This window comes from Peromyscus maniculatus, chromosome 6, assembly GCF_049852395.1.
Source record: "Peromyscus maniculatus bairdii isolate BWxNUB_F1_BW_parent chromosome 6, HU_Pman_BW_mat_3.1, whole genome shotgun sequence".
Lineage (NCBI taxonomy): Eukaryota > Metazoa > Chordata > Mammalia > Rodentia > Cricetidae > Peromyscus > Peromyscus maniculatus.
Window position 1 is genome coordinate 119,301,788 of NC_134857.1, and position 27,419 is coordinate 119,329,206.

The window sequence follows — 27,419 nt, forward strand, 5'->3', positions numbered from 1 at the left end:
GCAACAGTGCTCAATCATGTGCTGTGTAGACTGTTACTAAGGGGAAACAAGCAAAGAAAATTCCACCTTTTCCAATGAGTAATCATGTTGTGGTGAGCTATGACTAGATCTGCCTACAAATAGCACTTGGGAGATATAAATGCTTGCAAAGGCATAGATAAAGGACCATCACTAAAATGCTGAGACATTAACAATGCTAAGTTCAAGGTATCAGAGTAACAGAGTAACCAGAGGTGAGAGTAGTTCTGATGTAGCAATAGGTTAAAAGCTCACAAGACAGAGATCATTTATTATATGCCTCAGAAAATATCTTCTTCTCTGTGGAGATCTAAAAACACCAAAGCTTGAGCAGTTCTATTCATAAGAAAAATGAAAAATATGCAACTATGTATATAGTCTCATGTTTGCTTCATTTGTAATGAATAATTTTGTTCTAAATTGTGTGCATGTATGTGTGCCTGTGTGTTCATGAGTACACATGCTCAAAAGGAGCAACATTGAGTGTCAAAACACCTTCATCTAGAGTTACAGGCAGGTGTGAGCTTCCTGACATAGGTGTTGGGAACCTGATTCAGGTCATCTTTAAGAGAAGTATATACAAGTATATATAAGACATACAAGCTCTTAACCACTGAACAATCACTCCAGCCTCCTTTGTACCTCTTGTTAGCATTTCATTAATAGACCAGAGAAAAGTTCATCCTAGCCAGGGACAAAGCCTAAGTATCTCTTGTCTTTAAACATAACCAGACTTTGTAATCTGACTTGCTTGTTGGTGGGTACTGATGCTATTTATCTGGTCTCCAGCTAACAAAGAGGGATATATTTCTGTGTGGGCATACAAGGTGATGGGAAGAAAGGCAGTGCACTTCAAAGAGATTTCAAATCTGCAATGTCCATTCAAAAATCTGTTTCTGAAATTCAAGTGAGGACTTGATCAGTTGTTGCTGGAGAAAATCCAGATCCCAAGAAAACATCAATGTAGATAAGATCCAAGGGTTGATCTTAGAAAACACTAGATTTCATGCCCTAAAGAAAGAAAGAACATACTAGAATAGGAGAATGAAACAGAATACAGAATAGCTACTCAGATGGGGCGGGGGGGGGGGGGGGGGAGCAGCAAGAGAGAATCTTGGTGCTGCAAAGACTTAACTTGAAGAGCTCCAGTGGGGTCAGCAGAGGTATGAAATGAAGACACTCTGGTGGGTTAGCAATTGGAAGATGGGAGATGACTTTGAGAGTGAAATACAGAAAGGATATTCGGTAGGTTTCCACCATGGATGGGGAAGCTGCAAGGACAGTGTTGAACAGTATTTTAGAGGCACAAGCATTAAAGGTATGGAGATATGGATAATGGTAGCATGGAAGCAAAGATTGGTTAAGCATCAGAGAAACTATAGAATGGTTATAATTTGAAAGAAGCAAGCCTTCAACAAGTGCTATATTGCATCATTTGAATATTCTAGGGATAAGCTAGAACATGAATGATTGAGGAATAAAGAGGGCTTTATTGCTTTACTGTTAACTTTCCACCCAGTAAGTTTGTGGGTTAACAGGAGTTTTATACCATGTTTATGTAAGTAGAAAAAGAAATCAACAGGGGATCGTTGAAATTGTTCTCCCAGACTGGCTACGTGGCCCAGCCAGGAAAGCTTGCTTTGTAAGTGTGAGGATCTGAATTCAAGCCCCAGAATCCTTGTGAAAACACCAGGCATGGTGGCCTATGCTTGTATTTCTAGCACTGGGAGCCAGAGACAGATGCATCCCTGAAGCTTGCTCTTCCATAGTATAGCCGACTTGTCAAGCCCTAGTCCAATAAAAGACCCTGTCTCAAAGAAAATGAATGTCATCTGAGGTTGTCTTCTGGCTCCCCATACATGCACACACATGCATCTGCATAGTCATGATCATGCATGCACACATAAATACACATATAAATATTATATTTTTATTCTCACAAATATTGGTATATTAAACAAGATGTAGTCCTTTGACACATAGTCCATGCTTCACAATGTAGTTCTTTCTGAGCATCCAGAGATCAATGAGATCAATATGACATCATAGGATGCTAAATGTGACAAAACTAGAGAGTTCATTTTAACTCCCAGCAAAGTATCTGACACAGGATTCTGTAGAACTGGATGGGGAACGAGACAAAGGCAAGTCAGTAAGTCAGTCCACCCATGCACCTTGATAAGAGAAAGGGCTCAAAGGCAGGTGCCTCTGACAGCTTCCTGGGAGTTCACACAATGCTGCACTTTTGAGTGTACTGAAAACACCAGAACTGGGAGAAAAAGAGCCAGAAATGCAGCAAGTGATCTCTGAGGGAAGTGGAGCAGAACAGTCCTGTGACTGATTCAGGCAGTCCTTTCTGCCTCAAGGCAGATGCCAGGAGGTGTGGCCCCATCCACACTGAGGAGTCACTGGCTGTCCCCAGGGCTGCATTCTCAAATAGGCTTTCATAGGAGTCACTGGCTGTCTCCAGGTCTGCATTCTCAAATAGGCTTTCATAGGTCTGGCTCAGCTTTACATCTCATACTTTCATTTTTTCTATTTTACATTTTTTTCTCAAAAAAGCTTTTTATCAAAGAGCCTTTGTAACTAACATCTTAATTTCAAATAATCCACCTCTTCTAACCTGAAGCTGCTCTTTTGGCTGTCTTCTCCTGGCTCCCTGGACCATCATCAGCTTGGTCCTTTGCATCATTCAGGACATCACAGAATTTTACAGACAGATGAAGAAGGTGGTTTGAGAGATTTGGAGCTCTGCACTGTTTTTGTCCATTTGTCATGAAGACTTCTGAAGGCCTTTATTAGAATCTAAGAAAGGCAGAGTTGGAAAATCAATTACCTGAAGCCCCATTTCGCATTTTCCTTTGGATGGGCAAGGTCTGAACCTTAAAGACAATCAGAGGCAGAGCTCTTTGGCAAAAGTCAGCTTTCTTCAATGGAGAACATAATCAGATGGCTCTCCCGCCTGTCCTTAATGTAAAATTGCTTGTAAATGGTTAACATCTGAGTACTAGCCTGTGCCTCCACAATTGTATTTCCAAAACTGAATGAAGTATTCTAAACTGAAAATGTGGGCTTGTTACAAGGTTAATTGCTTGATAATGAATTACCACTGCTCTTAGGAAAACTTGTCTGCTTATTTATTATTTTGGCTGCATTTTCTTGAGGGGTTTTGACATTTGCAATTCAAATACACTCGTAAGAAGTCTTCTGTGAAAGAATCATTCATCCCGTGATAGTGGCTAATTTTGTTCCTAATTGGGGCTGTGAAGCATTAAAAGACAAAACTCAACCTTGTCCGAAATGTACTGGCTTGAAAGAAACGCAGCTGCCATAAGAGTGGCAGTGTTCCCTGGCGGTCTGTGTGGAGGAATAAAGCATTTTGACTTTTAGGGAATGTTTAGAAACTATGATGTCACAGCTTCTCTAATGCTCCATAGCAATTTACTTCATTATATTTTAATCTGATTATTTCAAACCCCATGGTTCAGTCATTAGTGATCTCATATAAACCAAAGGGATGCTAGATAGATGGCATCTTTCTAAAGACAGTTTTGGGTTAGCCACTGGCACCTACAGCACCTTAGGTACTGGATAGTTATGAATAGAGCAACATGCACGTGGTCCTGATTATAGACTATGTTGTTTTGAGTGTAATTTTTATCACTAAAAAATGATGTTGGAAGACATGGGTGTCAAATCTGTAACTCAGATCATATTCGAACCCAAATGCATAGCTCCCCATTGTCAGACCAATAAAACACATTTTTGACAATAAATAGTGAACTTGAAAGACCCCAGCATACTAGCTTAGCCTAACGCCATTTCAAGTAAGGTCTGAAAAGCGCGGGGTGTCTACGGCCGGCCTCCTAGCCCCAGAAAAGGGTACTAAAGGTCAGAAAAACAACTTGGAGCCAGACAGCAGGCGTGTCAAGCTCGGGGAAAAACCACGAGCTGCCCTGAGTTTGAACCCGACCTCATTTGAATCGTCCAATCAGAACCCTGTAAACCATGAGCTGCCCTGAGTTTGAACCTGCCCTCCTCGTGCTCCTGCTGCCCGACCCTATAAAAACCCTCCGCTCCAGCCCGTGGGCGCGCCAGTCTCTTGAGCTTCTTGAGGGACTGCGTTGCCCCGGGTACCTGTGTTCCTGAATAAAGCCTCTTGCTGTTTGCATCTGACTCGTGGTCTCGGTGTGATCTCTGGGCGAGGGTCTCTCCAGAGGGAAGACTGCCTTCGGGGGTCTTTCATTTGGGGGCTCGTCCGGGATTAGAGACCCCCCCCCCCCCCCCCCCCCCGCCTCGGGACCACCGACCCACTGTCAGGAGGTAAGCCGGCCGGCCTTGGTGTATGTCGTTTCTGTCCTGTCAGAGTGTTGTCGGTTTATCTGAATGTTGAATGTTGTCTGTTTGCGCGCCTGAATCGGTCTGGAGTCAGTGGGGCTGAAGGAGCTGACGAGCTCGGACTTCGCCACTGCGACCCTGGAAGACGTTCCACGGGTCTCTGAAGTCCCCTTCGGGGGCACGGGAAGTCCCCTTCTGGGGCACGGGAAGTCCCCTTCTGGGGCATGGGAAGTCCCCTCTGGGGCACGGTTTTTCGGGGCCACCCCCGTATCAGAAGGATACGTGGTGCTGGCAGGGGACGGAGAATTCAAACACTCCATGTCCCCATCTGAGTTTTTGCTTTCGGTTTTACACCGGAGCCACGCAGCGAAACTGTTTCTTGTTTGTGGTGTCGGTTTGTTTTGCGTACTTTGTCTAATCCTTCTCCATCCAGGAATTAATATGGGACAGACTGTCGTTACCCCCTTGAGCCTAACTACTGACCATTGGTCGGACGTTAAAGGCCGGGGGAGCAATGAAGGTGTTGTCATCAAGAAAAACAGATGGATGACCCTCTGTGAGGCCGAATGGGTCATGATGAATGTAGGATGGCCACGGGAAGGGTCATTTAATCTCTCTCTCATTTTACAGGTTGAGAGGAAGGTGTTTGCCCCTAGCCCCCATGGGCATCCAGACCAGGTTCCCTACATCACCATTTGGAGATCCCTGGTTGAAAACCCATTCCCCTGGGTCAAGCCCTTCCTCCCACAACCCCCTCTCACTCCCCAACCTTCGGCGCCTCCTAACCCCCTTTCTTCTCTCTACCCAGTCCTTCCCCACAGGGAGCCTTCCAAGCCCCCTGTCCTTCCCCCTGACCCTAACTCTCCTCTTGTAGATCTGCTGGTAAATGAACCGCCGCCCTACCAGCCGACCCCGGCGGCTGCGCTCGCGGCGGCTCCTGCTGCGAGCGCAGGCGCCGGCCGCGAGCTTCCCGGCGGCCGCCCCCCCCCCCCCCCCCCCCGTGATGACCCCGCTCGCTGGGGACTCGGAGGAAGAAGAGGAAGCAGTCCAGTCCCCCATCGCGGGCCGCCTCAGGGGCCGCCGAACCGGCCCCCCCACTAAGTCCAAAGCCTTCCCGCTTCGGGAAGGCCTCAACCATCAGTTACAATATTGGCCCTTCTCTGCCTCAGACCTTTATAATTGGAAACAACATAATCCCCCTTTCTCCAGGGATCCTGTTGCCTTGACCAGCCTAATTGAGTCCATCCTAGTGACTCACAGGCCGACTTGGGACAACTGTCAGCAGCTCCTGCAGACCCTCTTAACAGTAGAGGAAAAGCAGAGAGTTTTCCTGGAGGCCCGGAAGCAGGTTCCGGGCGATGACGGGAGGCCAACCCAATTCCCAAATATCATCGATGCAGCTTTTCCCTTGACCCGCCCAGACTGGGACTTCAATACACCTGAAGGTAGGGAGCATCTACGTCTCTATCGCCAGTTGCTCTTAGCGGGTCTCCGAGCGGCCGCCAGAAGGCCTACCAATTTGGCTCAGGTAAGGAATGTGATACAGGGAAAGGAAGAAACACCAGGTGCATTTTTAGAGAGGCTGAAGGAGGCTTATAGGATGTACACTCCGTATGATCCAGAAGACCCAGGGCAAGCACCAGGTGTCATCCTGTCATTTATATACCAGTCTAGCTCAGATATCCGAACCAAATTGCAGCGGTTGGAAAGTTTGCAAGCGCTAGGTTTGCCAGATTTATTGAAGGAAGCAGAGAAAGTGTTCAATAAGAGAGAAACTCCTGAGGAGCGTGAGGAAAGGAGATGGCAGAAACGTGAGGAAAGGGACAAGAAACAACATAGGGAGATGAAAAAGGTTTTGGCCGCCGTTGTGTCTCAGGGACAGCGGAGAGAGGGAGATAGGTCGGGAGAGCGAAGGAGGTCACCCCTTGATAAAGATCAATGTGCTTACTGTAAGAAGAAGGGACACTGGGCCCGAGACTGCCCCAAGAAGCCACAAGGACTCCACCGACCCAAGCCCAAAACCGTGGACCTCCTTAATCTAGAGGACTAGGGGAGTCGAGGCCAGGAGCCCCCCCCTGAGCCTAGGATAACCCTCAAGATCGGGGGGCAGCCCGTGACCTTCCTGGTTGATACTGGTGCCGAACATTCAGTCCTAACCCATGCCGGAGTGCCTCTTAGCCGGCATTCTGCACTGGTGCAGGGGGCAACTGGAAACAAGAGGTATCACTGGACTGCCGAGAGAAAGGTTCAACTAGCATCAGGGCAAGTAACTCACTCCTTCCTGCATATACCTGAATGCCCCCATCCGCTGTTAGGACGGGACCTATTAACCAAATTGAAGGCACAAATCTACTTTGATGAGAAGGGACCAAGAGTCACAGGTCCTAAAGGAGACCCCCTACAAATCCTTGCCCTCAGTTTAGAGGAAGAATACCGTTTGTTTGAGGCAGAACCCACGGAGACGTCACCTGAGGAGCTACAGAACTGGCTGAGAGAGTTTCCTCAGGCCTGGGCAGAGACTGGGGGCTTGGGGTTGGCACGCGATCAGCCACCGCTGATGATCTCACTAAAGGCCTCCGCGACTCCCGTTTCAATCAGACAATACCCAATGTCACGGGAAGCTCATGAGGGGAATCAAGCCCCATATTCGGAGGCTCCTGGACCAAGGGGTGTTAAAGCCCTGCCAATCACCTTGGAACACCCCTCTCTTGCCTGTTAAGAAACCGGGGACAGGAGACTACAGGCCGGTCCAGGACTTGAGAGAGGTCAATAAGCGGGTGGAGGACATACACCCCACGGTGCCTAACCCCTATAACCTTCTGAGCACCCTACCACCGACCCACGTCTGGTACACTGTGCTAGACCTGAAGGATGCCTTCTTTTGTTTATATGCTGAGATTCCTCCATGCATTGACCCATTTGAGCAAAAACAAGATGAAAACCTTAATAGACAGAGAAAACACCTGGGCAGTGCTGCTGAACCAGGATCAGGTACTCCAGCAGGTAACTTCTACCTGCCCAGCCTGTGCTCAAGTCAACGCAGGAAAGGTTCATCTAAACAAGGGGGCCCGCCAAAGAGGCCATCGTCCTGGTGTTCATTGGGAAATAGACTTTACAGAAGTAAAACCTGGACTCTACGGGTACCGGTATCTCCTGGTCTTCGTGGACACCTTTTCTGGATGGATCGAGGCATTTCCAACCAAGAATGAGACGGCTAACGTGGTAACAAAGAAACTGTTGGAAGAAATCTTCCCCAGGTATGGGATGCCTCAAATATTGGGGTCGGATAACGGGCCTGCCTTCGTCTCCCAGGTAAGTCAGAAGGTGGCCAAACTATTGGGGGTTGATTGGAAACTCCATTGTGCATACCGCCCCCAGAGCTCAGGACAGGTAGAACGAGCTAATAGAACAATTAAGGAGACTCTAACCAAATTAACGCTTGCAACTGGCACTAGAGATTGGGTGCTCCTACTTCCCTTGGCTCTCTATCGAGCCCGAAATACCCCCGGCCCACACGGCCTAACCCCTTTTGAGATCATATATGGGGCCCCACCTCCTGTTGTAAACTTTCTCCATCCTGATATTTCCTCTCTTGCCACCACCCCTACTTTAGAAGCACATCTTCAAGCCCTCCAGTTGGTGCAGAGGGAGGTCTGGAAGCCCCTGGCCAAGGCTTATCAGGAGCAGCTAGACAAGCCGGTGGTGCCCCACCCCTTCCAGATCGGGGACTCCGTTTGGGTCCGATGACACCAGACCAAGAGCCTGGAATCACGGTGGAAGGGGCCCTATACTGTCTTGCTGACCACCCCCACTGCACTCAAGGTCGACGGGATTGCTGCATGGATCCATGCCTCTCATGTGAAGGCTGCCAGGGAACCCAACCCAGCAGGATCCAGAAAGTCAACATGGACAGTGCGCCATACACGAAACCCCTTAAAAATAAGGTTGGCCCGCGGCTCCTCTTCCTCCCCCTCCTCTTAATCTCTACCTACCCCCAGGGGACTAGGGCGGCAGAGAGCCCGCACCTAGCTAAGAGGCTCACTTGGCAGGTCATCTCACAAACTGGGGAGACGGTCTGGCAAACGACCGCCTTTCACACCCCCTTTACATGGTGGCCTAACTTACATCCAGATCTCTGCCAATTAGCAGCAGGGTCAGAGGACTGGGACATCCCTACCACTGACCCCATGAACCCCAGAGCACCAGACGTCTGTCAGGATGGTAAGGGAACTTGCAAATGTAGTGACGGGAGATACGGATGTGGCCACCCTGAAGCCAGGGCAGCCCTGTCACAACTATCCTTCTACGTCTGCCCCCGGGATGGTAGGGACAGAAAGCTGATTAGCCAATGTGGGGGTTATGAAAGTTACTTCTGTAAAGCATGGGGATGTGAAACAACTGGCAATACCTATTGGAAGCCTTCATCCACTTGGGACCTCATTAGGGTAAAAAGGACTACCCAAGGGGAAAGCCGCACATGGCGCCCACTCACCCGAGCACATTGTTGGGGTTTCCCAGGCGAGCTTAGTACATACTGGGAGGGGGAGGGCCCCTGTATAAACTTCACCTGCAACCCCCTAAACATATCCTTTACTCAGAAAGGAAGGGGGACGGCACAAGATTGGATTAAAGGAAAAACATAGGGACTTAGATTTTTCATGACAGGACAGGACCAGGGATTTACCTTTATGATTAAACTTAAAATTGAGGAGCCCTCCGCCTCTATAGGCCCCAACCAGGTTCTCTCTGACCAAAAGCGCCCCTCTTTACCTGCTCCAGCACCCCTGAGAGCTACCACCCGACCCAATTCGGCCATTTGCCCAAGCACGGCTCCGAATGCCGCTGTAACCCCAGTCACCCTCCAACCACCCAGACCCGGTACGGGAGACCGGCTATTGAATCTTATAGAGGGCGCTTACTCAGCCCTCAATGTTACTAGCCCAAATCGGACTCAGGAGTGCTGGTTATGCCTAGTTTCCACACCTCCCTATTATGAGGGGGTGGCCGTAGTCGGAAGCTTCATCAATTCCTCTTCACCCCCATCAGGATGTGCCTCAACACCTCAGCATAAGCTCACAATCTCCGAGGTGTCAGAACAAGGACTATGTCTGGGGACAGTACCCTACACCCACCAACACCTGTGTAATCGCACCCAGGTACTTGTACCAGGACCCCATTATCTCGTGGCTCCCAACGGAACTTACTGGGCCTGTAGCACTGGACTTACACCATGCCTCTCCCCCTCAATACTAGCTAACACGGCCGATTATTGTGTGCTCATAGAACTGTACCCCAGGATAGTCTATCATACACCTGAAGATATCTATGCCCGATATGAAACAGGGGTCCCCCGTATAAAAAGAGAGCCAGTCTCACTAACCCTGGCCCTGATACTAGGTGGATTAACAATGGGAGGGATCGCCACCGGAATAGGCACAGGTACCACTGCCCTCATGGAAACCAACCAGTTCCGACAACTCCAGGTTGCCATGCATACCGATATCCAGGCACTGGAGGAATCCGTGAGTGCCTTGGAAAAGTCACTCACCTCCCTGTCGGAGGTAGTTCTGCAGAACCGGAGGGGATTAGACCTCCTCTTCCTGCAGGAAGGGGGGTTATGTGCTGCCCTTAGAGAAGAATGTTGCTTCTATGCGGATCATACTGGGGTGGTGAGAGATAGCATGGCTAAGTTAAGAAAGAGACTAGAACAGAGACAAAAACTCTTTAAAGAACAGCAGGGGTGGTTTGAAGGATGGCTCGGAAGGTCCCCCTGGCTCACCACCCTCATCTCCACCCTTATAGGGCCCCTTCTGATTTTATTGCTCCTTCTGACGCTCGGGCCCTACATCCTAAACAGACTTGTCCAATTTATCAGGGAACGTGTCTCTATAGTTCAGACCTTGGTATTGACCCAGCAATACCAACGACTCAACCAGGTGGGAATGGAGCCACATCCCTATTCTTCCCCATGAATGGAGGATTCCATTCCCTGAGATAAGAAAATGGGGGAATGAAAGACCCCAGCATACTAGCTTAGCCTAACGCCATTTCAAGTAAGGTCTGAAAAGCGCGGGGTGTCTACGGCCGGCCTCCTGGCCCCAGAAAAGGGTACTAAAGGTCAGAAAAACAACTTGGAGCCAGAAAGCAGGCGTGTCAAGCTCGGGGGAAAAACCACGAGCTGCCCTGAGTTTGAACCCGGCCTCATTTGAATCGTCCAATCAGAACCCTGTAAACCATGAGCTGCCCTGAGTTTGAACCCGCCCTCCTCGTGCTCCTGCTGCCCGACCCTATAAAAACCCTCCGCTCCAGCCCGTGGGCGCGCCAGTCTCTTGAGCTTCTTGAGGGACTGCGTTGCCCCGGGTACCTGTGTTCCTGAATAAAGCCTCTTGCTGTTTGCATCTGACTCGTGGTCTCGGTGTGATCTCTGGGCGAGGGTCTCTCCAGAGGGAAGACTGCCTTCGGGGGTCTTTCAAACTATAAACAATAACTTAATCATTTGTTATTTAGCAGCTAGTATATGCTAAGAATTACGTTAATTGTATATATTTTGTTTAAATTTTCCATCTTAAATAGTGTTATTTTGTTTTTGCAAATGAAGAGAATGAGGCTTGGAGATGTCATTTCCCTGAGTTTTAGTTAGGCGTGGCTCCCAGCACTGAGAGTGACCATGTGTCTAAAGGAATAACTAATTGCACCATTGCCATGGAAGCTTTTTCTATCAAATGTGCTGAATTTAAACTTCAATGTGAACAGTATGTGGCCACACTGTAAATAGTAGTTTATCTTTGAAAAAGCATGTCTACTTTCTTATTATTATTTGTCATGCCTAATCTCAGTTGTCAGCTTGTCTGTATTTGGACAAGACTAAAATGCTGAGAAGTCCTGTGTGGGGCTTTCCCGGTCAGCTTATTTGAAGCAGAAAGACCCATGAATAGCACCTTCTGGTGGCTGACAAAACATGGGGGAACATAGAAGGAAACCCCATTTTTGTTTTGTTTTATGGTTGTCTTTACTCTTACTGCCAAGTCCATCTAGCTAGTGTGGCTGCTGCATTCTTCATCGATACTTAAACCAGTTACCACAGGCTTCCAACATGAACTGAAGACCAGTAGCTCACCAAAAATCCTCCAGGCCTTTGGTGCTAGATAAAACTACTGCAACATCCAGTAATCTACTGGACTGGGCCACTCTCAGACTCTTGGCTTTGCCAGAGTGAGACAGTCAGTTTTGAACTACCTGGACAATATCGTTAAGTCAATCTAATAAATTCCATACATATATGATATGATATTATATTATGTGTGATAATTATGTGTTCTATCAATTCTCTAAAGTTATCTCTTTAGAGAATTCTGGGTAATATTGACTAACATTATTGTTTGATATGGGTTTCTTACAGTCTTGGTAGCTGAGGATGACTCTAAATTCACTTCTCCACTTTCTATCTCCCTGTGCTAGGATTGAAGATGCATGCCACCTCATCCTACTAATTATTGATAAGGAAGAGCCCAGCACTTACCGTATGCTAGAAAGACCTCAGAGCAACATCCCCAGAAACACACACACACACACACACACACACACACACACACACTCACACAAAGTCTGATCACTTAATACTGACCTAAGCAGGGTTCTTTCTCTGTGAATAGTTTGTTTAAAGTGTAACTAACTGGACATTTATTTTAGGTTTATACATAGATGAACATTTTTTTAGTGCTATATGCTCCTTTTATAGAAAGTGAAGATAAATTTTAATACTAATAAAGTTTATGTTTTTCCCTTATATTTTTCTAGTTATTGCACTTTTAGAAATTTTTAGCCTATTTTATATTGTCGAGCTATATTTTCTTGTAATAAGATACCTGAAAAACTTTCCAATTCATTCTTTACTAGTATGTGTGGCATTTTTATAAACCCCTATGAGTACACACAAGCACATTTATCTTATATTTACTTTACACCAATTACCACCATTATGACCACCACCACCAATTAGTCAATTAACTGCACTCATGAAAATGAAAATGTTTGGAGTAGTGTTGGAGGATTCATGTCGAATCAGAGGAGATTATAGAGTTCACAGAGGATGCAGGGATGTGCTAAGAATGGGATTGGTTAATCTGTTGCTACTTTTTAAAAATATTTTGCACAGAATACAAATATTACAGGTATCAATTTGATTATTTCACAAATCAGTGATCATCGTATCATAGTAATATAAAAGACATAGTGAAACTTCACTGTAATGGTGGGAACATCTATTAAATCTTTTCTTCTCACTCTGGGACATTGGATTAACAAAAGGCAAATAAACCAAGGAGCTCAGGACTTGAGTAACTGCCAAGTGGTGGGGGCCTTTGGTAGTTTTCTTTTTGTCTCACATCCCTGACTCAGAGCAGAAGATGTTGGCAACCCAGAACACCTGGTTGACAGAATAAACTTTAACAAATGTAATATAATTAAGATCATTCTCTGAGTGTTCTCTAACCACTACAGAATCAGATTAGAAATCAGTTAGAGAGCAATGACAGAAAAATCTCTCAATGTTTGAGACCTAAGCAACAACTTCCAAATAATCTCTGACTTAATTCATGATACTAAATGAAAATTAAACTATGACATATAAAATTTGCGTGCTACAGCTGAGGTAGTATAGCTAGGCAGTCAATAAGGAACTATAAGTCAATATTTAAAAATCCCCCCAAAGGGAAATTTTGTATCAGGATGATGTCACTGGAGAGCCCTACCTAAGTTTGAAGAAAAATTAACATGAATTATATGAATGTATATCAGAAAAGAAGAAAGGAAGGGACAATTGACTATTTTATATAGCTGTCATTTATCTACTGAAAGACCCCCGAAGGCAGTCTTCCCTCTGGAGAGACTCTCGCCCAGAGATCACACCGAGACCACAAGTCAGATGCAAACAGCAAGAGGCTTTATTCAGGAACACGGGTACCCGGGGCAACACAGTCCCTCAAGAGGCTCAAGAGACTGGCGCGCCGACGGGCTGGAGTGGAGGGTTTTTATAGGGTCTGGCAGCAGGAGCACGAGGAGCATGGTTTACAGGGTTCTGATTGGACGATTCAAATGAGGCCAGGTTCAAACTCAGGACAGCTCGTGGTTTTTCCCCCGAGCTTGACACACCTGCTGTCTGGCTCCAAGTTGTTTTTCTGACCTTTAGTACCCTTTTCTGGGGCCAGGTGGCCGGCCGTAGACACCCCGTGCTTTTCAGATCTTACTCGAAATGGCGTTATGCTAAGCTAGTATGCTGGGGTCTTTCACTACTACAAAACTAGGTAATGGCACTAATTTTCAAAGAAAAGAAAAAAGGAAAAAAGCTATAGGCATATATTCACCATAAAAGTAGATGCAAAAATCACTAAAAATATTTTCACACAAAATTCAACAATGCATAAAGTTAATTAGATTCCACGACTAAGCAATGTTTACTCCAGAAATTCAACAATTGTCCAATATAAAATTGAAAACAATAATCAATGCTATCTCCCAATTAACAGTCCTAGTAGAAAAATCATTATGATTGTGCCAGTTTACCATAGACTGATAAACAAAACACAGTATCCATTCCTGATAAAAACTTTTGAAGGCACATTTGTTCAAATGATCATGAAAATACAAAAACAAGCAATTGCCCAAACAAAGCTCCCTGCCCTTGTTGTTGTTCCCTTTGGGGGCGAGGGCCAAGTAGCGGCAGCATCAAACCACACAGACTCTGGGAGAATGTTGAAACAAGCTCAGTTTATTCAGGAAGAGGCAAGCCCCAACTTTGTGGGAGGTCTGATGAATATGCATTTACTGGTGTGACATGGCTGCCTCTCATTGGTCCAGGTCATCTGCAGCTCATGTTTCAGCTGTTGTTGCTCTCAGAAAGTATCTTTTTCACTTGTTTGGGCCTTCTGAACCTCAAGCCCGCTAGGGATGAGTCATCCCACACCCTGCAACTAGCCTTACACTTAATATTGGGAGTGGGAATGATTTCTTCTGTTACCACATCAAAAGAAATTTTGTATAGCATAAGAAAATAAAATAATGAAGATTGGAAGAAAGAAATATAAGTATTTTTATTTGACATCATTATCAACAGAGAAAATGCCAAGGAACTTACAACACTGTCCTAGAAATATAGTAAGTGAGTTCAGTAAGGTTATAAAAAATCAGAGACGGTAACTTGTGTCTCCACATGCCCTAATTAGTTGTTAGAATTAATATATCATCATCTGTGATCACTGATAACAAGATAACATTGAAAATCACACAAAAACCCATGGATGATGACACACACCTTTGATCTCAGCACTTTGTGGGTAGAGGCAAGAGGATCTTTGTGAGTTCAAGGCCACCCTAGTCTACATATCAAGTTCTAGATTAGCCTCAGCTACAGAGTGAGATCTTATCTCAAATAAAAAGCTTCTTCAAATACCCACACTCATGTGCCTATGCATTTTCCCTCACATAATACACATAATTTAAAAAACAAAAGCAAAATGATAAATCAAACAAAATTTTCAGCAAGATTCTATTTATAGATAATCACAAGATTGTCTAAAATTTTTTTTTTTTTTTTTTGGTTTTTCGAGACAGGGTTTCTCTGTGTAGCTTTGCGCCTTTCCTGGAGCTCACTTGGTAGCCCAGGCTGGCCTCGAACTCACAGAGATCCGCCTGTCTCTGCCTCCCGAGTGCTGGGATTAAAGGCGTGCGCCACCAACGCCCGGCTTTTTTTTGGTTTTTCGAGACAGGGTTTCTCTGCGTAGCTTTGCGCCTTTCCTGGAGCTCACTTGGTAGCCCAGGCTGGCCTCGAACTCACGGAGATCCGCCTGGCTCTGCCTCCCGAGTGCTGGGATTAAAGGCGTGCGCCACCACCGCCCGGCTTAAGATTGTCTAAAAATTTAATATGGACAAGGTAAATAGAATAACACAATGTTGTAAAAGACAGAAATAGTCCTGCACAAGTCTGACAATGATATTATCACATAATAACATAATACATATTTATTTAATCTCTTCCTCTGGGTTTTGGCATAAAGCTTGTAAATCTGTTGGAGTTTTATGACTTATCAGAATACCATTTAATCTAATACAGTGTGTGTGTGTGTGTGTGTGTGTATGTTAGCACATGCACTTGGCTCCAGGATAAGAAACATATGATCAGAGCCGTGGAACTTGGGACTCCTGTAACCTCTGTGGTGGGTGAGGGGAAGAAATTAAAGTTGAATACCATGACCAATGATGTCACCATCAGTGACCACGCAAGGGTACCTTCTTGAAACCCCAAGAAGACAATTTGGAGAGTCCCAGGTGGTTAAGCAGATGGAGTTGCCTGAAGGGTTCTGTTCCAAAGAGAGTGAGAAGCTCTGTTACCCCTTTTCTATCTGTCCTCAGTCTGGCTATTTATCTCTGTTCTTGGTGTAACCTTTAATAATAAATTGGTAAATATTAATAAAGTGTTTTCCGAGCTAGTTTAGCAAATTAACTGAATACAAATATGGAATTGTGGTGACCCTGATTTATAGTCAGTTGTTTAGAGGCATGGGCCTCAATCTGGAGCAGAGATTGATATCTGAACTAAAGGATCAGTCCTGTGGGACTGAGTTCCTACCCTGTATGATCTTACCACACTGCCATGCAGATATTATCAGAATAGAGTTAAAATGGACAACACTTGTCCCATATTTGATGGAGAATTGCTTGGTTGGAAGAAACTCCCACCCACATCCTGTATCAGAGTGTTTGGATTCATAGAATGTGAGAGTGGAGGGGAAAATAATGTGTATTCATTGGAAATACTCAACAAGTACTGAAGTAGAATGAGTTAGAAAAGACCAATTGTTAGATACCGATTTATTGATTTACTTAGTGATTTACTTACAGCACTGCATGTGCTGCCGATTTGCCAAGCACGACTTCACTTGCTATGTGGAACAGGATGACTTGCAGAAACAGATAAAATAAAGATGGTTGCCCTTAACAAGCTGCTGACTGCCATATATGCTTCTGTAAAATCTTGCTTTCTTACCTGCCAACTTTGTGGTTTTAGAATATAAAATGATAATATAAACTGGACCTGGGGCAGAAGCTTTTCAAGAGCTGTCCTGGTGTTGGTCCACTGGCAACACCTCCTCTCTTCCACACTCGTTGGTATTTGAGTACTTACTCCAGAAAGATTCCCACAACTATACTTGACCATAGTGCAAGCACAATTCATTGCAGAAGAAATGACATTTCAAAATATGGCATGGGGCACTTAGTTACCTATAGACTCATGGAAACAACAACACAAACATCTCCACATCAACAGCCAGATAGCCTAAGTCTCCTAACTTATGCAAAATCCCAGACCTAAATACAGAATATTATACAATGAAAATGAATATAGGAAAATATATGGCTACTTTAAAAAGTTTGTGGATTTGGCATTAAAATATAATCCCTAGTAGATAAAGAATATTTACAAATCCCATACTGCCAATGCACCAAAGGAGAAAGGGAGAAGGGAGAGGAGGAGGACCCAAAGGAAGAAACATTGCACCTAGATAATCAGCCAAAGACTAGAGGAGACATTTTATCAGAGACTACACAAAGCACAAATAACAGGAGAATGCCTCCAAAGGCAGTTAGTTTGTCTTTGGGGAGATGCAAATTAAAACCACAATGAGAAAACATGAATACATATCAAAAGGCTAAGATAATAATTCCAAAAGAGCCATCATAAAACTGGCAAGGATGTGGAGAGCTGGAGCAGTCACACTCTGATGAGAATAAAGAGCAATGTAGCATCTCTATCAGGCAATTTGCTAGTTTCTCAACAAACTAAACTTATAATAAGCATGCTTCAGCAACTATGAGCACATACTAATTCCACAGAAATGAAGACCATGTGCAGATAAGAAATCTACATATAAGAATTTGTAGCGGTTTTATTCACCCCAACCTAAAGTCCAGATCATTCAGATGAATGAATACTTAAGAAACTGAAAGGAACCCTTTCCTCCTGCAGCAATAACCATAGCCGATCCTGTGTGAGGCCGAACAGCATCAAGTCCTGCATGGTGAAGCAATTAGTCAAATGAAAGGTGATGTATGAAAGGGGCAAAGCAGCAAGAAGAAAAGTTTGGAACCATGAAAGATGAAGAAGGACAATTGGTGCAGCTAAGGAGCTGGGAGAGATCTTGCAAGATCACCAGGTGCTGATCTCTGGGATGCTACAGCCTTTCCCATGGACAATGTGTAGGATAAATTAGGTTGGAAAGTCATGACTGTGATCTGTGGTTGTTATGCAATGTGGTTGTTCAGGCAGTGGAGTGATGCTCATGCTATTCTGATAGTGAGCCAAATCTAAAGTAATATTCTATTTGTTATTAACTTACTGTGAGGTGCAAGAAGAGAAAGAATATATAGAATTTCTTCATGCCCACAAATGGTGGATTTGTGTAACTAAAATATACAATGGCTATTTTTATAAGTCACAAATAATTAAAAAGGACACAGATCCTTAATCCCTGTTGTTTTACCTCCCTAAAGGTGGGCATGGTAAGGCAGCTAAATAATGGCTTCAGCAAAGGGATATCAGACCAAAGGAGCCTGGGCAAGGATGCAAGTATTTGTGAAGAGTTCCTTCATTAAACTTCAGTCATTCTTGTATATGTTAAGCTTTATAGTTTAAATTAGTTATTTTTCCAATGGAGAGCATCCCTAATATTTTCATCAGTGAGTATTGTGTCATTGATATAAAAATCATTAAGGAGAATACCTAGGATGCCTTGTACTTAGTATATGAAAATTTTGAAGAATGAATTTTAGATCTGTACTATGTTTCCCATGTACTGCATAGTGTGTTTTAAATATTATAAATACTGTCTTTTTTTTGCAAATCTCCTTGCAAATGTATTACATGCTCATGTTATCCTCCAAGCATGGAACAAGAAATATTGGGAACTTATCTTTGTGATTTCACACAAGTATTGTGGTGGTATTGTGTTCCCCAAAATATTGTGCACCCCAGTAAACTTATCTGGGGTCAGAAAGAGAACAGCCACAATATTAAACACGAGGATAGGCAGTGGTAGCACACGCCTTTAATCCTAGCATTCCAGAGGCACAAATCCATCTGTTCAAGGATACAGCCAGGCATGGTGACTCATGCCTTAAATCCCAGGGAGTGATGGTAGGAGGCAGAAAGATATATAAGGTGTGAGGACCAGGAACTAGAAGCATTTGGCCTAGTTAAGCATTTGGCTGGTTAAGCTTTCAGGCTTCTAGCAGCAGTTCAGCTGAGAGCCATTGGGATGAGGACACAGAAGCTTCCAGTCTGAGGAAACAGGATCAGCTGAGAAGTTGGCCAGGTGAGGTTAGCTTTGGCTTGTTCTGGTTCTCTGATCTTCCAGCTTTACCCCACTACCTGTTTCACAGGTTTGATTTTATTAATAAGAACTTTAAAGATTCCTGCTACAAAGTACAATCTAGGATTACTGTAGCTGAAGTTTTTTTGTGTCCCACCCAGTACATAGCCACTTAGACCCAAGTAAACACACAGAGACTCATATTAATTATAACTGCTTGGTCATTAGCTCAGGCTAACTACTGACTAGCTCTTACACTTAAACTCAGCCCATTTCTGTTAATCTATATGTCGCCACATATTCTATGGCTTTTCCTGTGTGCCATTACATGCTGCTCCCTGGACAGTGGGCTGGTGTCTCCTCCTCTCAGAATTCTCCTTGTCTGTTTATCCTGCCTATACTTCCTGCCTGGCTACTGGCCAATCACTGTTTTATTAAATCAGAGTACAAAAGCAGTATTCCACAGCAGATCACAGTGGACATTGGCGAGTGCACACAGTAGGTACAATCTGGGATCACAGTGGACCTTGGTGAGTGCACACAGTAGGTCAGTCTGGGATCACAGCGGACCTTGATGAGTGCACATAGTAGGTGCAGTCTGGGTTCAGAGTGGACCTTGGTGAATGCACATAGTAGGTGCAGTCTGGGGTCAGAGTAGACCTCGGTGAATGCACACAGTAGGTACAATCTGGGATCACAGTGTACCTTGGTGAGTGCACACAGTAGGTACAATCTGGGATCACAGTGGACCTTGGCAAGTTGTACACAGTAGGTACAATCTGGGATCACAGTGGACCTTGGTGAATTGTACACAGTAGGTACAATCTGGGATTACAGTGGACCTCGGTGAGTGCACACAGTAGGTACAATCTGGGATCACAGTGGACCTTGGTGAGTGCACACAGTAGGTACAGTCTGGGATCAGAGTGGACCTTGGTGGGTGCACACAGTAGGTACAATCTGGGATCAGAGTGGACCTTGGTGAGTGCACACAGTAGGTACAGTCTGGGATCACAGTGGACCTTGGTGGGTGCACACAGTATGTACAGTCTGGGATCAGAGTAGACCTTGGTGAGTGCACACAGTAGGTACAGTCTGGGATCACAGTGGACCTTGATGAGTGCACATAGTCGGTGCAGTATGGGATCAGAGTGGACCTTAGTGAATGCACATAGTAGGTGCAGTCTGGGATCAGAGTAGACCTTGGTGAATGCACACAGTAGGTGCAGTCTGGGGTCATAATGACTCTGATAAACACATTATGGTTTTATGGTTAATAATCTCTCCCTATTCACAAGCTAGCTTCTGTATATCTAGCCCATTGCTCAGTATACATGCACAAATTAAATGGTAAAATAATATAATAGATGATTTTTAGCCATATTATCTCCAACCTGTTTCTGCCCACTGACCAGTTCAGTGTCTTAGAAATTATTCTATTATTTAGATAAAATATAAGAGAAAGTGACTTTAATGCAGGTGAAATTTTATCTGATGATATAAATTATAGCTTAAAATACCACAAGAAACATTAGTACATTTGTCTGCCTCTCTGTTTGAGCTACAGTCTAACTTTTATGGTTGTTTATTTTTTTCAGGGTCTTAAGATTTTAAATATAGAAATGCTTAGTGTTATTTACCTTTTGTTGCATCCAGGGACTAATAAACACACTCTCTCCTCTCTCTTTCCCTCTCCCTCCCCACTTTCTCTCCCTCCTTCCCTCATTCCCTCTATCTCTGTCCTTCTCTCCTTTTCTTTTTCCTCTCCAAACCCCTCCCCCCTCTCTCACTGTGTGTGTGTGTGTGTGTGTGTGTGTGTGTGTGTGTGTGTGTGTGTGTGTGTCTATGTGTGTTTTTGTGATTGATCAATGGATGTACCATGGGGCTTTTTTCTTAATCTATGTTTTCAAGAGCTTGACAATTGCAATACTTGCCTTTGGCACATTTGTGCTGTACATTCTACCTTTTAACTGCTCCTCTCCATGGCTAGTCCCTGGTGTCTGTATTGTCAGCCTTTATGCTGGTTTCAGACAGTGCACAACTTCTGACTGCAGAAAACTGGAAAATCAGTCCACACATGAGCACAGATGAAGGAACATGGTGAAAGTCTAATCAATCACTTCCTTTTGCACGACGCTGCTTCCCAGAAACTAATAAAGATTAAGAGGACAGTAGTATAAATAAAGGATTCTCATGAATGAGGTTCTTTTCAAGTGCAGTTTTTAGTTTAATCTTTTTTCTCATGTTTTCCAGTTTTAGAACACACAAGAAGAGCAGTATCTGACAAGAGTAAAGGATCTTAACATACAAAAACACAATAACTATAATGAACAGTGATTTTAAAGAAGTTCCTTGGAAAAATAGATAGTAAAAAGTAAAAACCATTTTCTAGGTTTTGAGTTTCATGATAAATTTATGTTGAAAAGTTCGTCTTCCACAAGTGCCGATAAATACAAGAGTAACTGTATCAGTTCTTCATGAAGCCAGACATGGATGAGCTATGGTCTTAGGTACAAACAGATTGCACTAAGAGAAATGTACATACATGCATGGTCATATGATCATGCCACTCAATGACCTATAACTGTGAAGTTATTCTTCCACCTCCAAGTGTCTAAACCACTGTCCCAGTGTCTCAAAGTAGCTTTACTTGGTTTTCTGCTGGTTTGTTCTCACTTCTGCTGCCTGGAATGCTTGCTCCCAGATTTTCCCACCAAAATTCTCTCTTGTCTTTCAAGCTTTATTTATATGACTTTCCCTGGGAGTGAAAAAGGAGCCACCCTATAAAATTATCAGGATAAATTGGGATTTTAGAGGAAATCTTGTATCAAGGAAGCCATCTCAAGAGCTTATCAGATACACCACACCATTGAAAGGGTCAACTCCTGACTTGTCCCATAAGCAATGGACAGTTAGCACTGAGATGGCTGGAAACACATCAACCCATCATCTCCTACGTGTTGTGTGCACCGTGGACCGACAAGTAGATGATTCTGAACTTGTCCTTGGACCTTCAGTTCTACTCAGTCACCTACTGTTGATACAGCCTGCTGTCCTGCCTGTCTATCCACCTGTTCACCTATCATTTCCTGATGGCAAATCCTGGTTTGGCCTCTCCTTGCATCTGGATTCTGAAACTGTGACTCCAGCTGCTCTAGGAGTAGTTCCTTTCTAGCACTGGCCAAATTATCATCTTACCAATACAGACTTGCTCTTGGCTCACTTCTGAAACTATACTTTGCGACAGCCTTTTAAATCTTTATTCATTCTACAAACCACACATATAACATACAGAAGTATAGACATGGGTATTGTGTGATATATGATATGAGAGATAAAATATGAAAGTTAAAATTAGTAATTAAGATTGGAGTAAAAGAGCCAGGCAGTGGTGGTGCACGCCTTTAATCCCAGCACTTAGGAGGCAGAGGCAGGAGGATCTTTAGGAGTTTGAGGCCAGCCTGGTCTACAGAGTGACTTCCAGGACAGCCAGGGCTACACAGAGAAACCCTGTCTTAGAAAAAAATGGAGTGAAAGAATCTGCATTTTCCTGGGCTGTATTACCAATGTAGAGGAGATTGTATGACAAATTGCTGTCATTAAAACCACTAAACCTTGTGAATTCATTGCTATTCAATAAATCCTGAAACTGTGAAAGACATAAACACATTCATCTATGTCTGTGGCATAATGTGGTCACAATAATCACTCCCATGCTTCCCCCTTTTTTTAGTTATAATTCTAATATAAATGATCCAATATTTAGTTATTGTTAATGGCCTCTTCCACTTAGGTATGACCTCCATCAGAAGGGGAACTTCCCACTGTTCTGTGTGCAACCAAATGACTAGAACATAGAAAAGCTTCTGGCTGGAAAAGTGTGTTTCCAGTCATTGAACGTATATCATCTGTGGTTACCTGCACTGGGCCTGCACAAAACCTTGTAGATGGGGAAGGAGTTCATGGCTCCCATCCACTACTGAGGAATTGCTGGCTAGTAATAGATTATGGGACAAGGGAAGTCAGTGTCTTCACATGTGCACCCACAGATGAGGTCACCAGACTCTTGGAGACAGCTACAAACCAGTGGCCACACAGAAATCCCTGGTCTAAAGCACAAAGGCATGGAGGTAGGAAAGAGGTGAGTAGGGAAGAACTAAGGAGTGTGGATTGACAGGGCCCAAAGGGAGATAATGATGGAGTGAGAGGGATCAGAATGCATTTTATACATATATGAATTTGTCAAATAACAGATTTAATTAATTTTTTCAGAAAAAATGTGTTGATATCAAGACTAACTGTCATAGTAATATTACTACCTTTGATCAATGTTTAAATCTGAAATTACAGAGTGTGAAATAACTTGAAGTTAATGTGTATGTTGCCTGAGATTTTTATGTTTGATTTGGATCTATGTTAACTTGAATTTTAAGGTTTGAATACATTTGAATGAGATACCTTTTGTGATTTAGAGCAGAATGTATATTGGTGTTATTCTCAACGTGTTCAGTTTATTATTTACCTCTGTGAAAGATGTAAATAATTACAGGCTTAAAACTTAGTATTTCAAAGATGTGTGTCTACCATGCAAAGACCTGAAATTATTTATAATATGTAAAAATCATTCCAAGTTGTCAAGGAGCTATACAAATAGCCAATTACACACTCTATCAATGGAAAATGTAATGCTGTGCTTGGAAACCCCGGGAGGTTTCTAAGTTAGTTTATCAATATACAATTACAAACTTGGAACTTGTCGATCAGCTACTGATAGTGAAGTAAAAGCTGAAGTTCTAAGTGGGATTCTGGCCACGCTTCTTGAACATGGGGCAAGGAGAACTTCACAAGTTCTCGAAGCTACGCCGGCACTGATGATTGCGTCAGGGTTCTTCAAGGGACACATTATATGCCATTGAAAGAAAGAGAAGCTTTTGAGATGGGCTTCTTTTTCTGGAGGCATTGTCTTATTGTTAGAGCTAAATGAAATATGGAAAAAGGGTCAGCTCATGAAAGGTATGGTATTGCACCCAGCTCAGCAGGAGAATTGTCAATTTGAGGTTTGGGGCCATCCTGGCATGTATAGAGAACTCCAGGGCAACCTGGGCTGTATAACTAGATTCTGTCAGAAATAAAGAAAAGGTAGAGGGAAGAAATAAGAAAGGAAGGGAGAAGAAATGAAAGAGAGAATAAGCTCATATGTTATTACTTCTCAAAATTTTTCTAGGTTTCAGGGCTCTAAAGAGCACCAGAGGAGAAGAGTTATTAGAAGCAGAAACTGTTATCTGTGGCTGGCCCAGCTTTGTCTAAATCCAACCCTAGACTAAATAAACAAAGAAGGCAATATGCAGCATTGAAGGGCTCTGGAGGGCAATCCTGTCTAAAAAAAAAAATCAGGTGGTATTATCATTATTTTCCCATTTTTGCATTGTTCCTAATGCCTCTGTTAGTTAAAAATTCCATCCACGTTGTGTCTTTGCTAAAAGGCTCTTCTTTCTTGCTGTTTGTTTCTCTCAAGAAACTGCCCTCTCACTCTCTCTTACACTATTAACAAAAGTATTTAAGTTGTTAGCCTACCATCAATTCCTAGTGATATCTTTGCAAACAACATTTTTAAAGGTTATTTTTACATATGAGTTACATGTCATCAAGCCTTTAGGGAAAGTGACAAAGATACCTAGTGGTACAGAATAAGAATCCTTTAAATATGGTGACATTTTTCAGTAATAGTTGGCATGAAAGAAAAATGCTTCTCATTCCTGGCCAATCTGGCTATCTCTCAGAAGGAAATCAGATAGAAAAGAGAATGGCAATGTGGATTTGAGGACCTAAGACATTCTTCAAGGAACCCATGCTGAGGGAGGATGCTTAGGACACCACCTGCAATAGGCACCCTGGGAGTTATATCAGAGGAGAACCAGGTGCACACACAGGGAAGAACACTGCAGTTTACAGGGCAGAGAGGTCAGCTTAACTAATCTGAATCTGAAGTAGCACAGTAGAGCAAGCCAGAGGGAACACTCAGAGAGGACAGCTGGGGTCCAGCAGAAACTTCAGTAAGTTAACATCTCAGCATATAATTGGCTGAGAGTTTTCATCTCCTTGCTCTTTGTCTAAGAGTTGATTTTTTTCCTTTCTTTTTTTTTCCTTAGAGAAACAGTCCAGGGCAAAGGACAATGTCAGAGACCAATATCAATTCAGACAGAAGCTGTGATGATATTGATTTCAAACTGAATAAAAATAGGATCTAAAAAAGAAAAATAGAACTCCATACTGCTCTGAGTGTAGAATTTGGAATTTGATGTGGGTTAAGGTGAATTTAGAAGGTAGAGTGAGAAGGACTGGGTCAGAGGTGGCTGAGCAGATTATAGTAAAAGACTCTGGCCCTGAGGTGCTGTTCACATGTCATACCCTCAATTACCAGGAGGCAAGGTCTCTGAGGCACGGCTCCTCCCCTCAGTGGCCAATAATCAGTGTAGTTGATTGCAGTTAGAGACATAAAGGATCACAAGAAAATACATACTTAAACATGAATAATGCATTAATTAGCACAAATTATTATAGGTACTCATGATTTAAAATATACATTAACTATATGTTTCTTTTTATCATATTACATGTACAACTGAAAAGGAATATCAGAAAATGTAAACTTTTTTGTAGACATATCCAGTTATTAAAGAATAATACATGTAACAAAATGTATAAAGAACTCTTAAAATTTGATAATGAAGTACAACTCAAAGAAGAGTAAAGGGTCTGAACAGAAACCATCAAAATGGCCAATACACACATTAGACATTAGAGAAATGCAAATTTAAGACACAAGGGAAAAATCAGGATGACTACAATTCTTTATAAGTGATAACAAGCATTGTTGAGGGTGTAGAGAAATTAGACTCCATGTATTTAGCTCTTTGGAGTAAAATAATGGTATAGATTTTAGAATTATCTAAGAGAGTTTTAATACAGTAAAACATGAAGACTACATATAACTCAACAGCCCCATCCTACATATATAACCAAAAAAGAAGCACATATACACACATAACTCCCTACAATGATATTGATAATAATACTACATGTGATAAACAAACACACATATATATACATATATATGCATATATAGCCAAAAAGTTGTTCAACTCATGAATTGGTAAACAAAGACTACCTAAACAAGAAATATTAGTCACCAATACAATTAAATTAATTAAATGTTGATATATAATAGGTAAGATTTTTTTGACTCGATGCCAATTGAAAAAAATGAGGAATGGAAGGTCACAAAATGATTATATGCCTATGAAACTGCAGCCTTTTAAAATCTAAATAGGCAGTGACTATATCAGAATTGCCTAGTGTGGAGGGAGTTGGGGAGAATTTGGAAGTGAGGAAGGTATATGACATTTTGTATTTGGTATAGTTGGAATGTTCACAACTGATTTTGTTGATGGACAAATAACTGCGAATATGCCAAACAACATTGAGAACTAAGAGGGTGAATTGTGTGTGTGTGCTATATCTCAAATAAAGTCATTATTTACAAATAATGAGAAAAGGGACAAGAAAAGTAAGCTAGTGGTTTTAGTGATTATGTGAACGATTTTCACAAAATATTAAAAAAATAGAAAAAGACAAGCTCTGGGAAATTATGAAATTTACAGAAGATAGACTAAGGTCAATATCAAAGATGAAGAGTCCTGGGGAAATAAGGTTAAAAATTTCAAGACATGTACATGAAGGGAGGGGTAGACCTGAATGATATGAGAGACTGCAAGGATATCTGTTTTGAATGTGAGCATTAAAAGTCACAATGATAAAAAGAAATGTGTCATTCAAAGTATCAACAAAACAGCTCTAAAAATGTAAGGAAAAGACAAAAATAGAAGGCAAACCTAAAGAAGTACACAATTCAAAGTATCAATGAATAAATATTTCTAAAATGAGGAAAGACAGAAAAATAGAAGAGTCTGAGGGAAATGGATAATGTGAAAAGAGATGTCAAACATATTCCAATTTGCATTAGTTATTAAATATCTGACAGAAGCAAATTAGAAAGGGAGGTTTATTTTTGGCTCGTATTTTAGAGTAGGAAGTGTGTTGCAGAATTCACAACAGTGGGTATGTGTAGGAGAGGCTTGTTCCCATGGTAACAGACAGGACACAGAGAACTGGGATCAAAACCAGGGCTGGTGTCTTCTCCAAAAACCCATCCCCAGTGACACACATCTGCCTGCCAAGTCCCACTTCTCTTTTTTAAAAGGCTTCTTTTCTTTTACTTTATGTGTGTATCCCTGCATATGTTTATGACATGTGTGTGGATGTACCAGTGGAGGCCAGAAGAGAGAATAGGATCCCCTGGAACCAGAGTTACACACAGAGCCCCTCTCTGTGTGTGCTGGGAACTGAACCCAGGTCCTCTGGAAAAAACAACATGTGCTCATAATTGCCGAGCCATCTCTCCAGCTTCAGTCTCTGGCTCTTAAAGGCTCCACATCTTCTACGTATTTGAAGAAGTTGGATAGCAGAATTAAACATGTGCCCGGGTGGGGATATTTTAGACACTAAGTGTAACAACAACAAAAACATGATTACAGTAAAATAATAGATATTAAACCAAACAATAAAACCCCCTAGAGATTCTGTTTCAAATGTTAAATCAAAACATGTTCCACAGGTTAAGTATTGTGGGATAAAGAAGGT

At 42.9% G+C, this 27,419-nt stretch overlaps 1 protein-coding gene across 1 annotated transcript in view; it reads left to right on the plus strand.

Moving 5' to 3' along the window:
* The first annotated feature begins 4,797 nt into the window (after positions 1-4,797).
* The window catches only part of LOC143274067 (uncharacterized), a 62,077-nt gene continuing 39,455 nt past the window's right edge, over positions 4,798-27,419 (plus strand). The window contains 2 exon segments of the mRNA XM_076575336.1: positions 4,798-5,286; positions 5,387-7,027. Of these exon segments, the coding sequence (XP_076431451.1) occupies positions 4,798-5,286; positions 5,387-7,027 (2,130 nt within the window).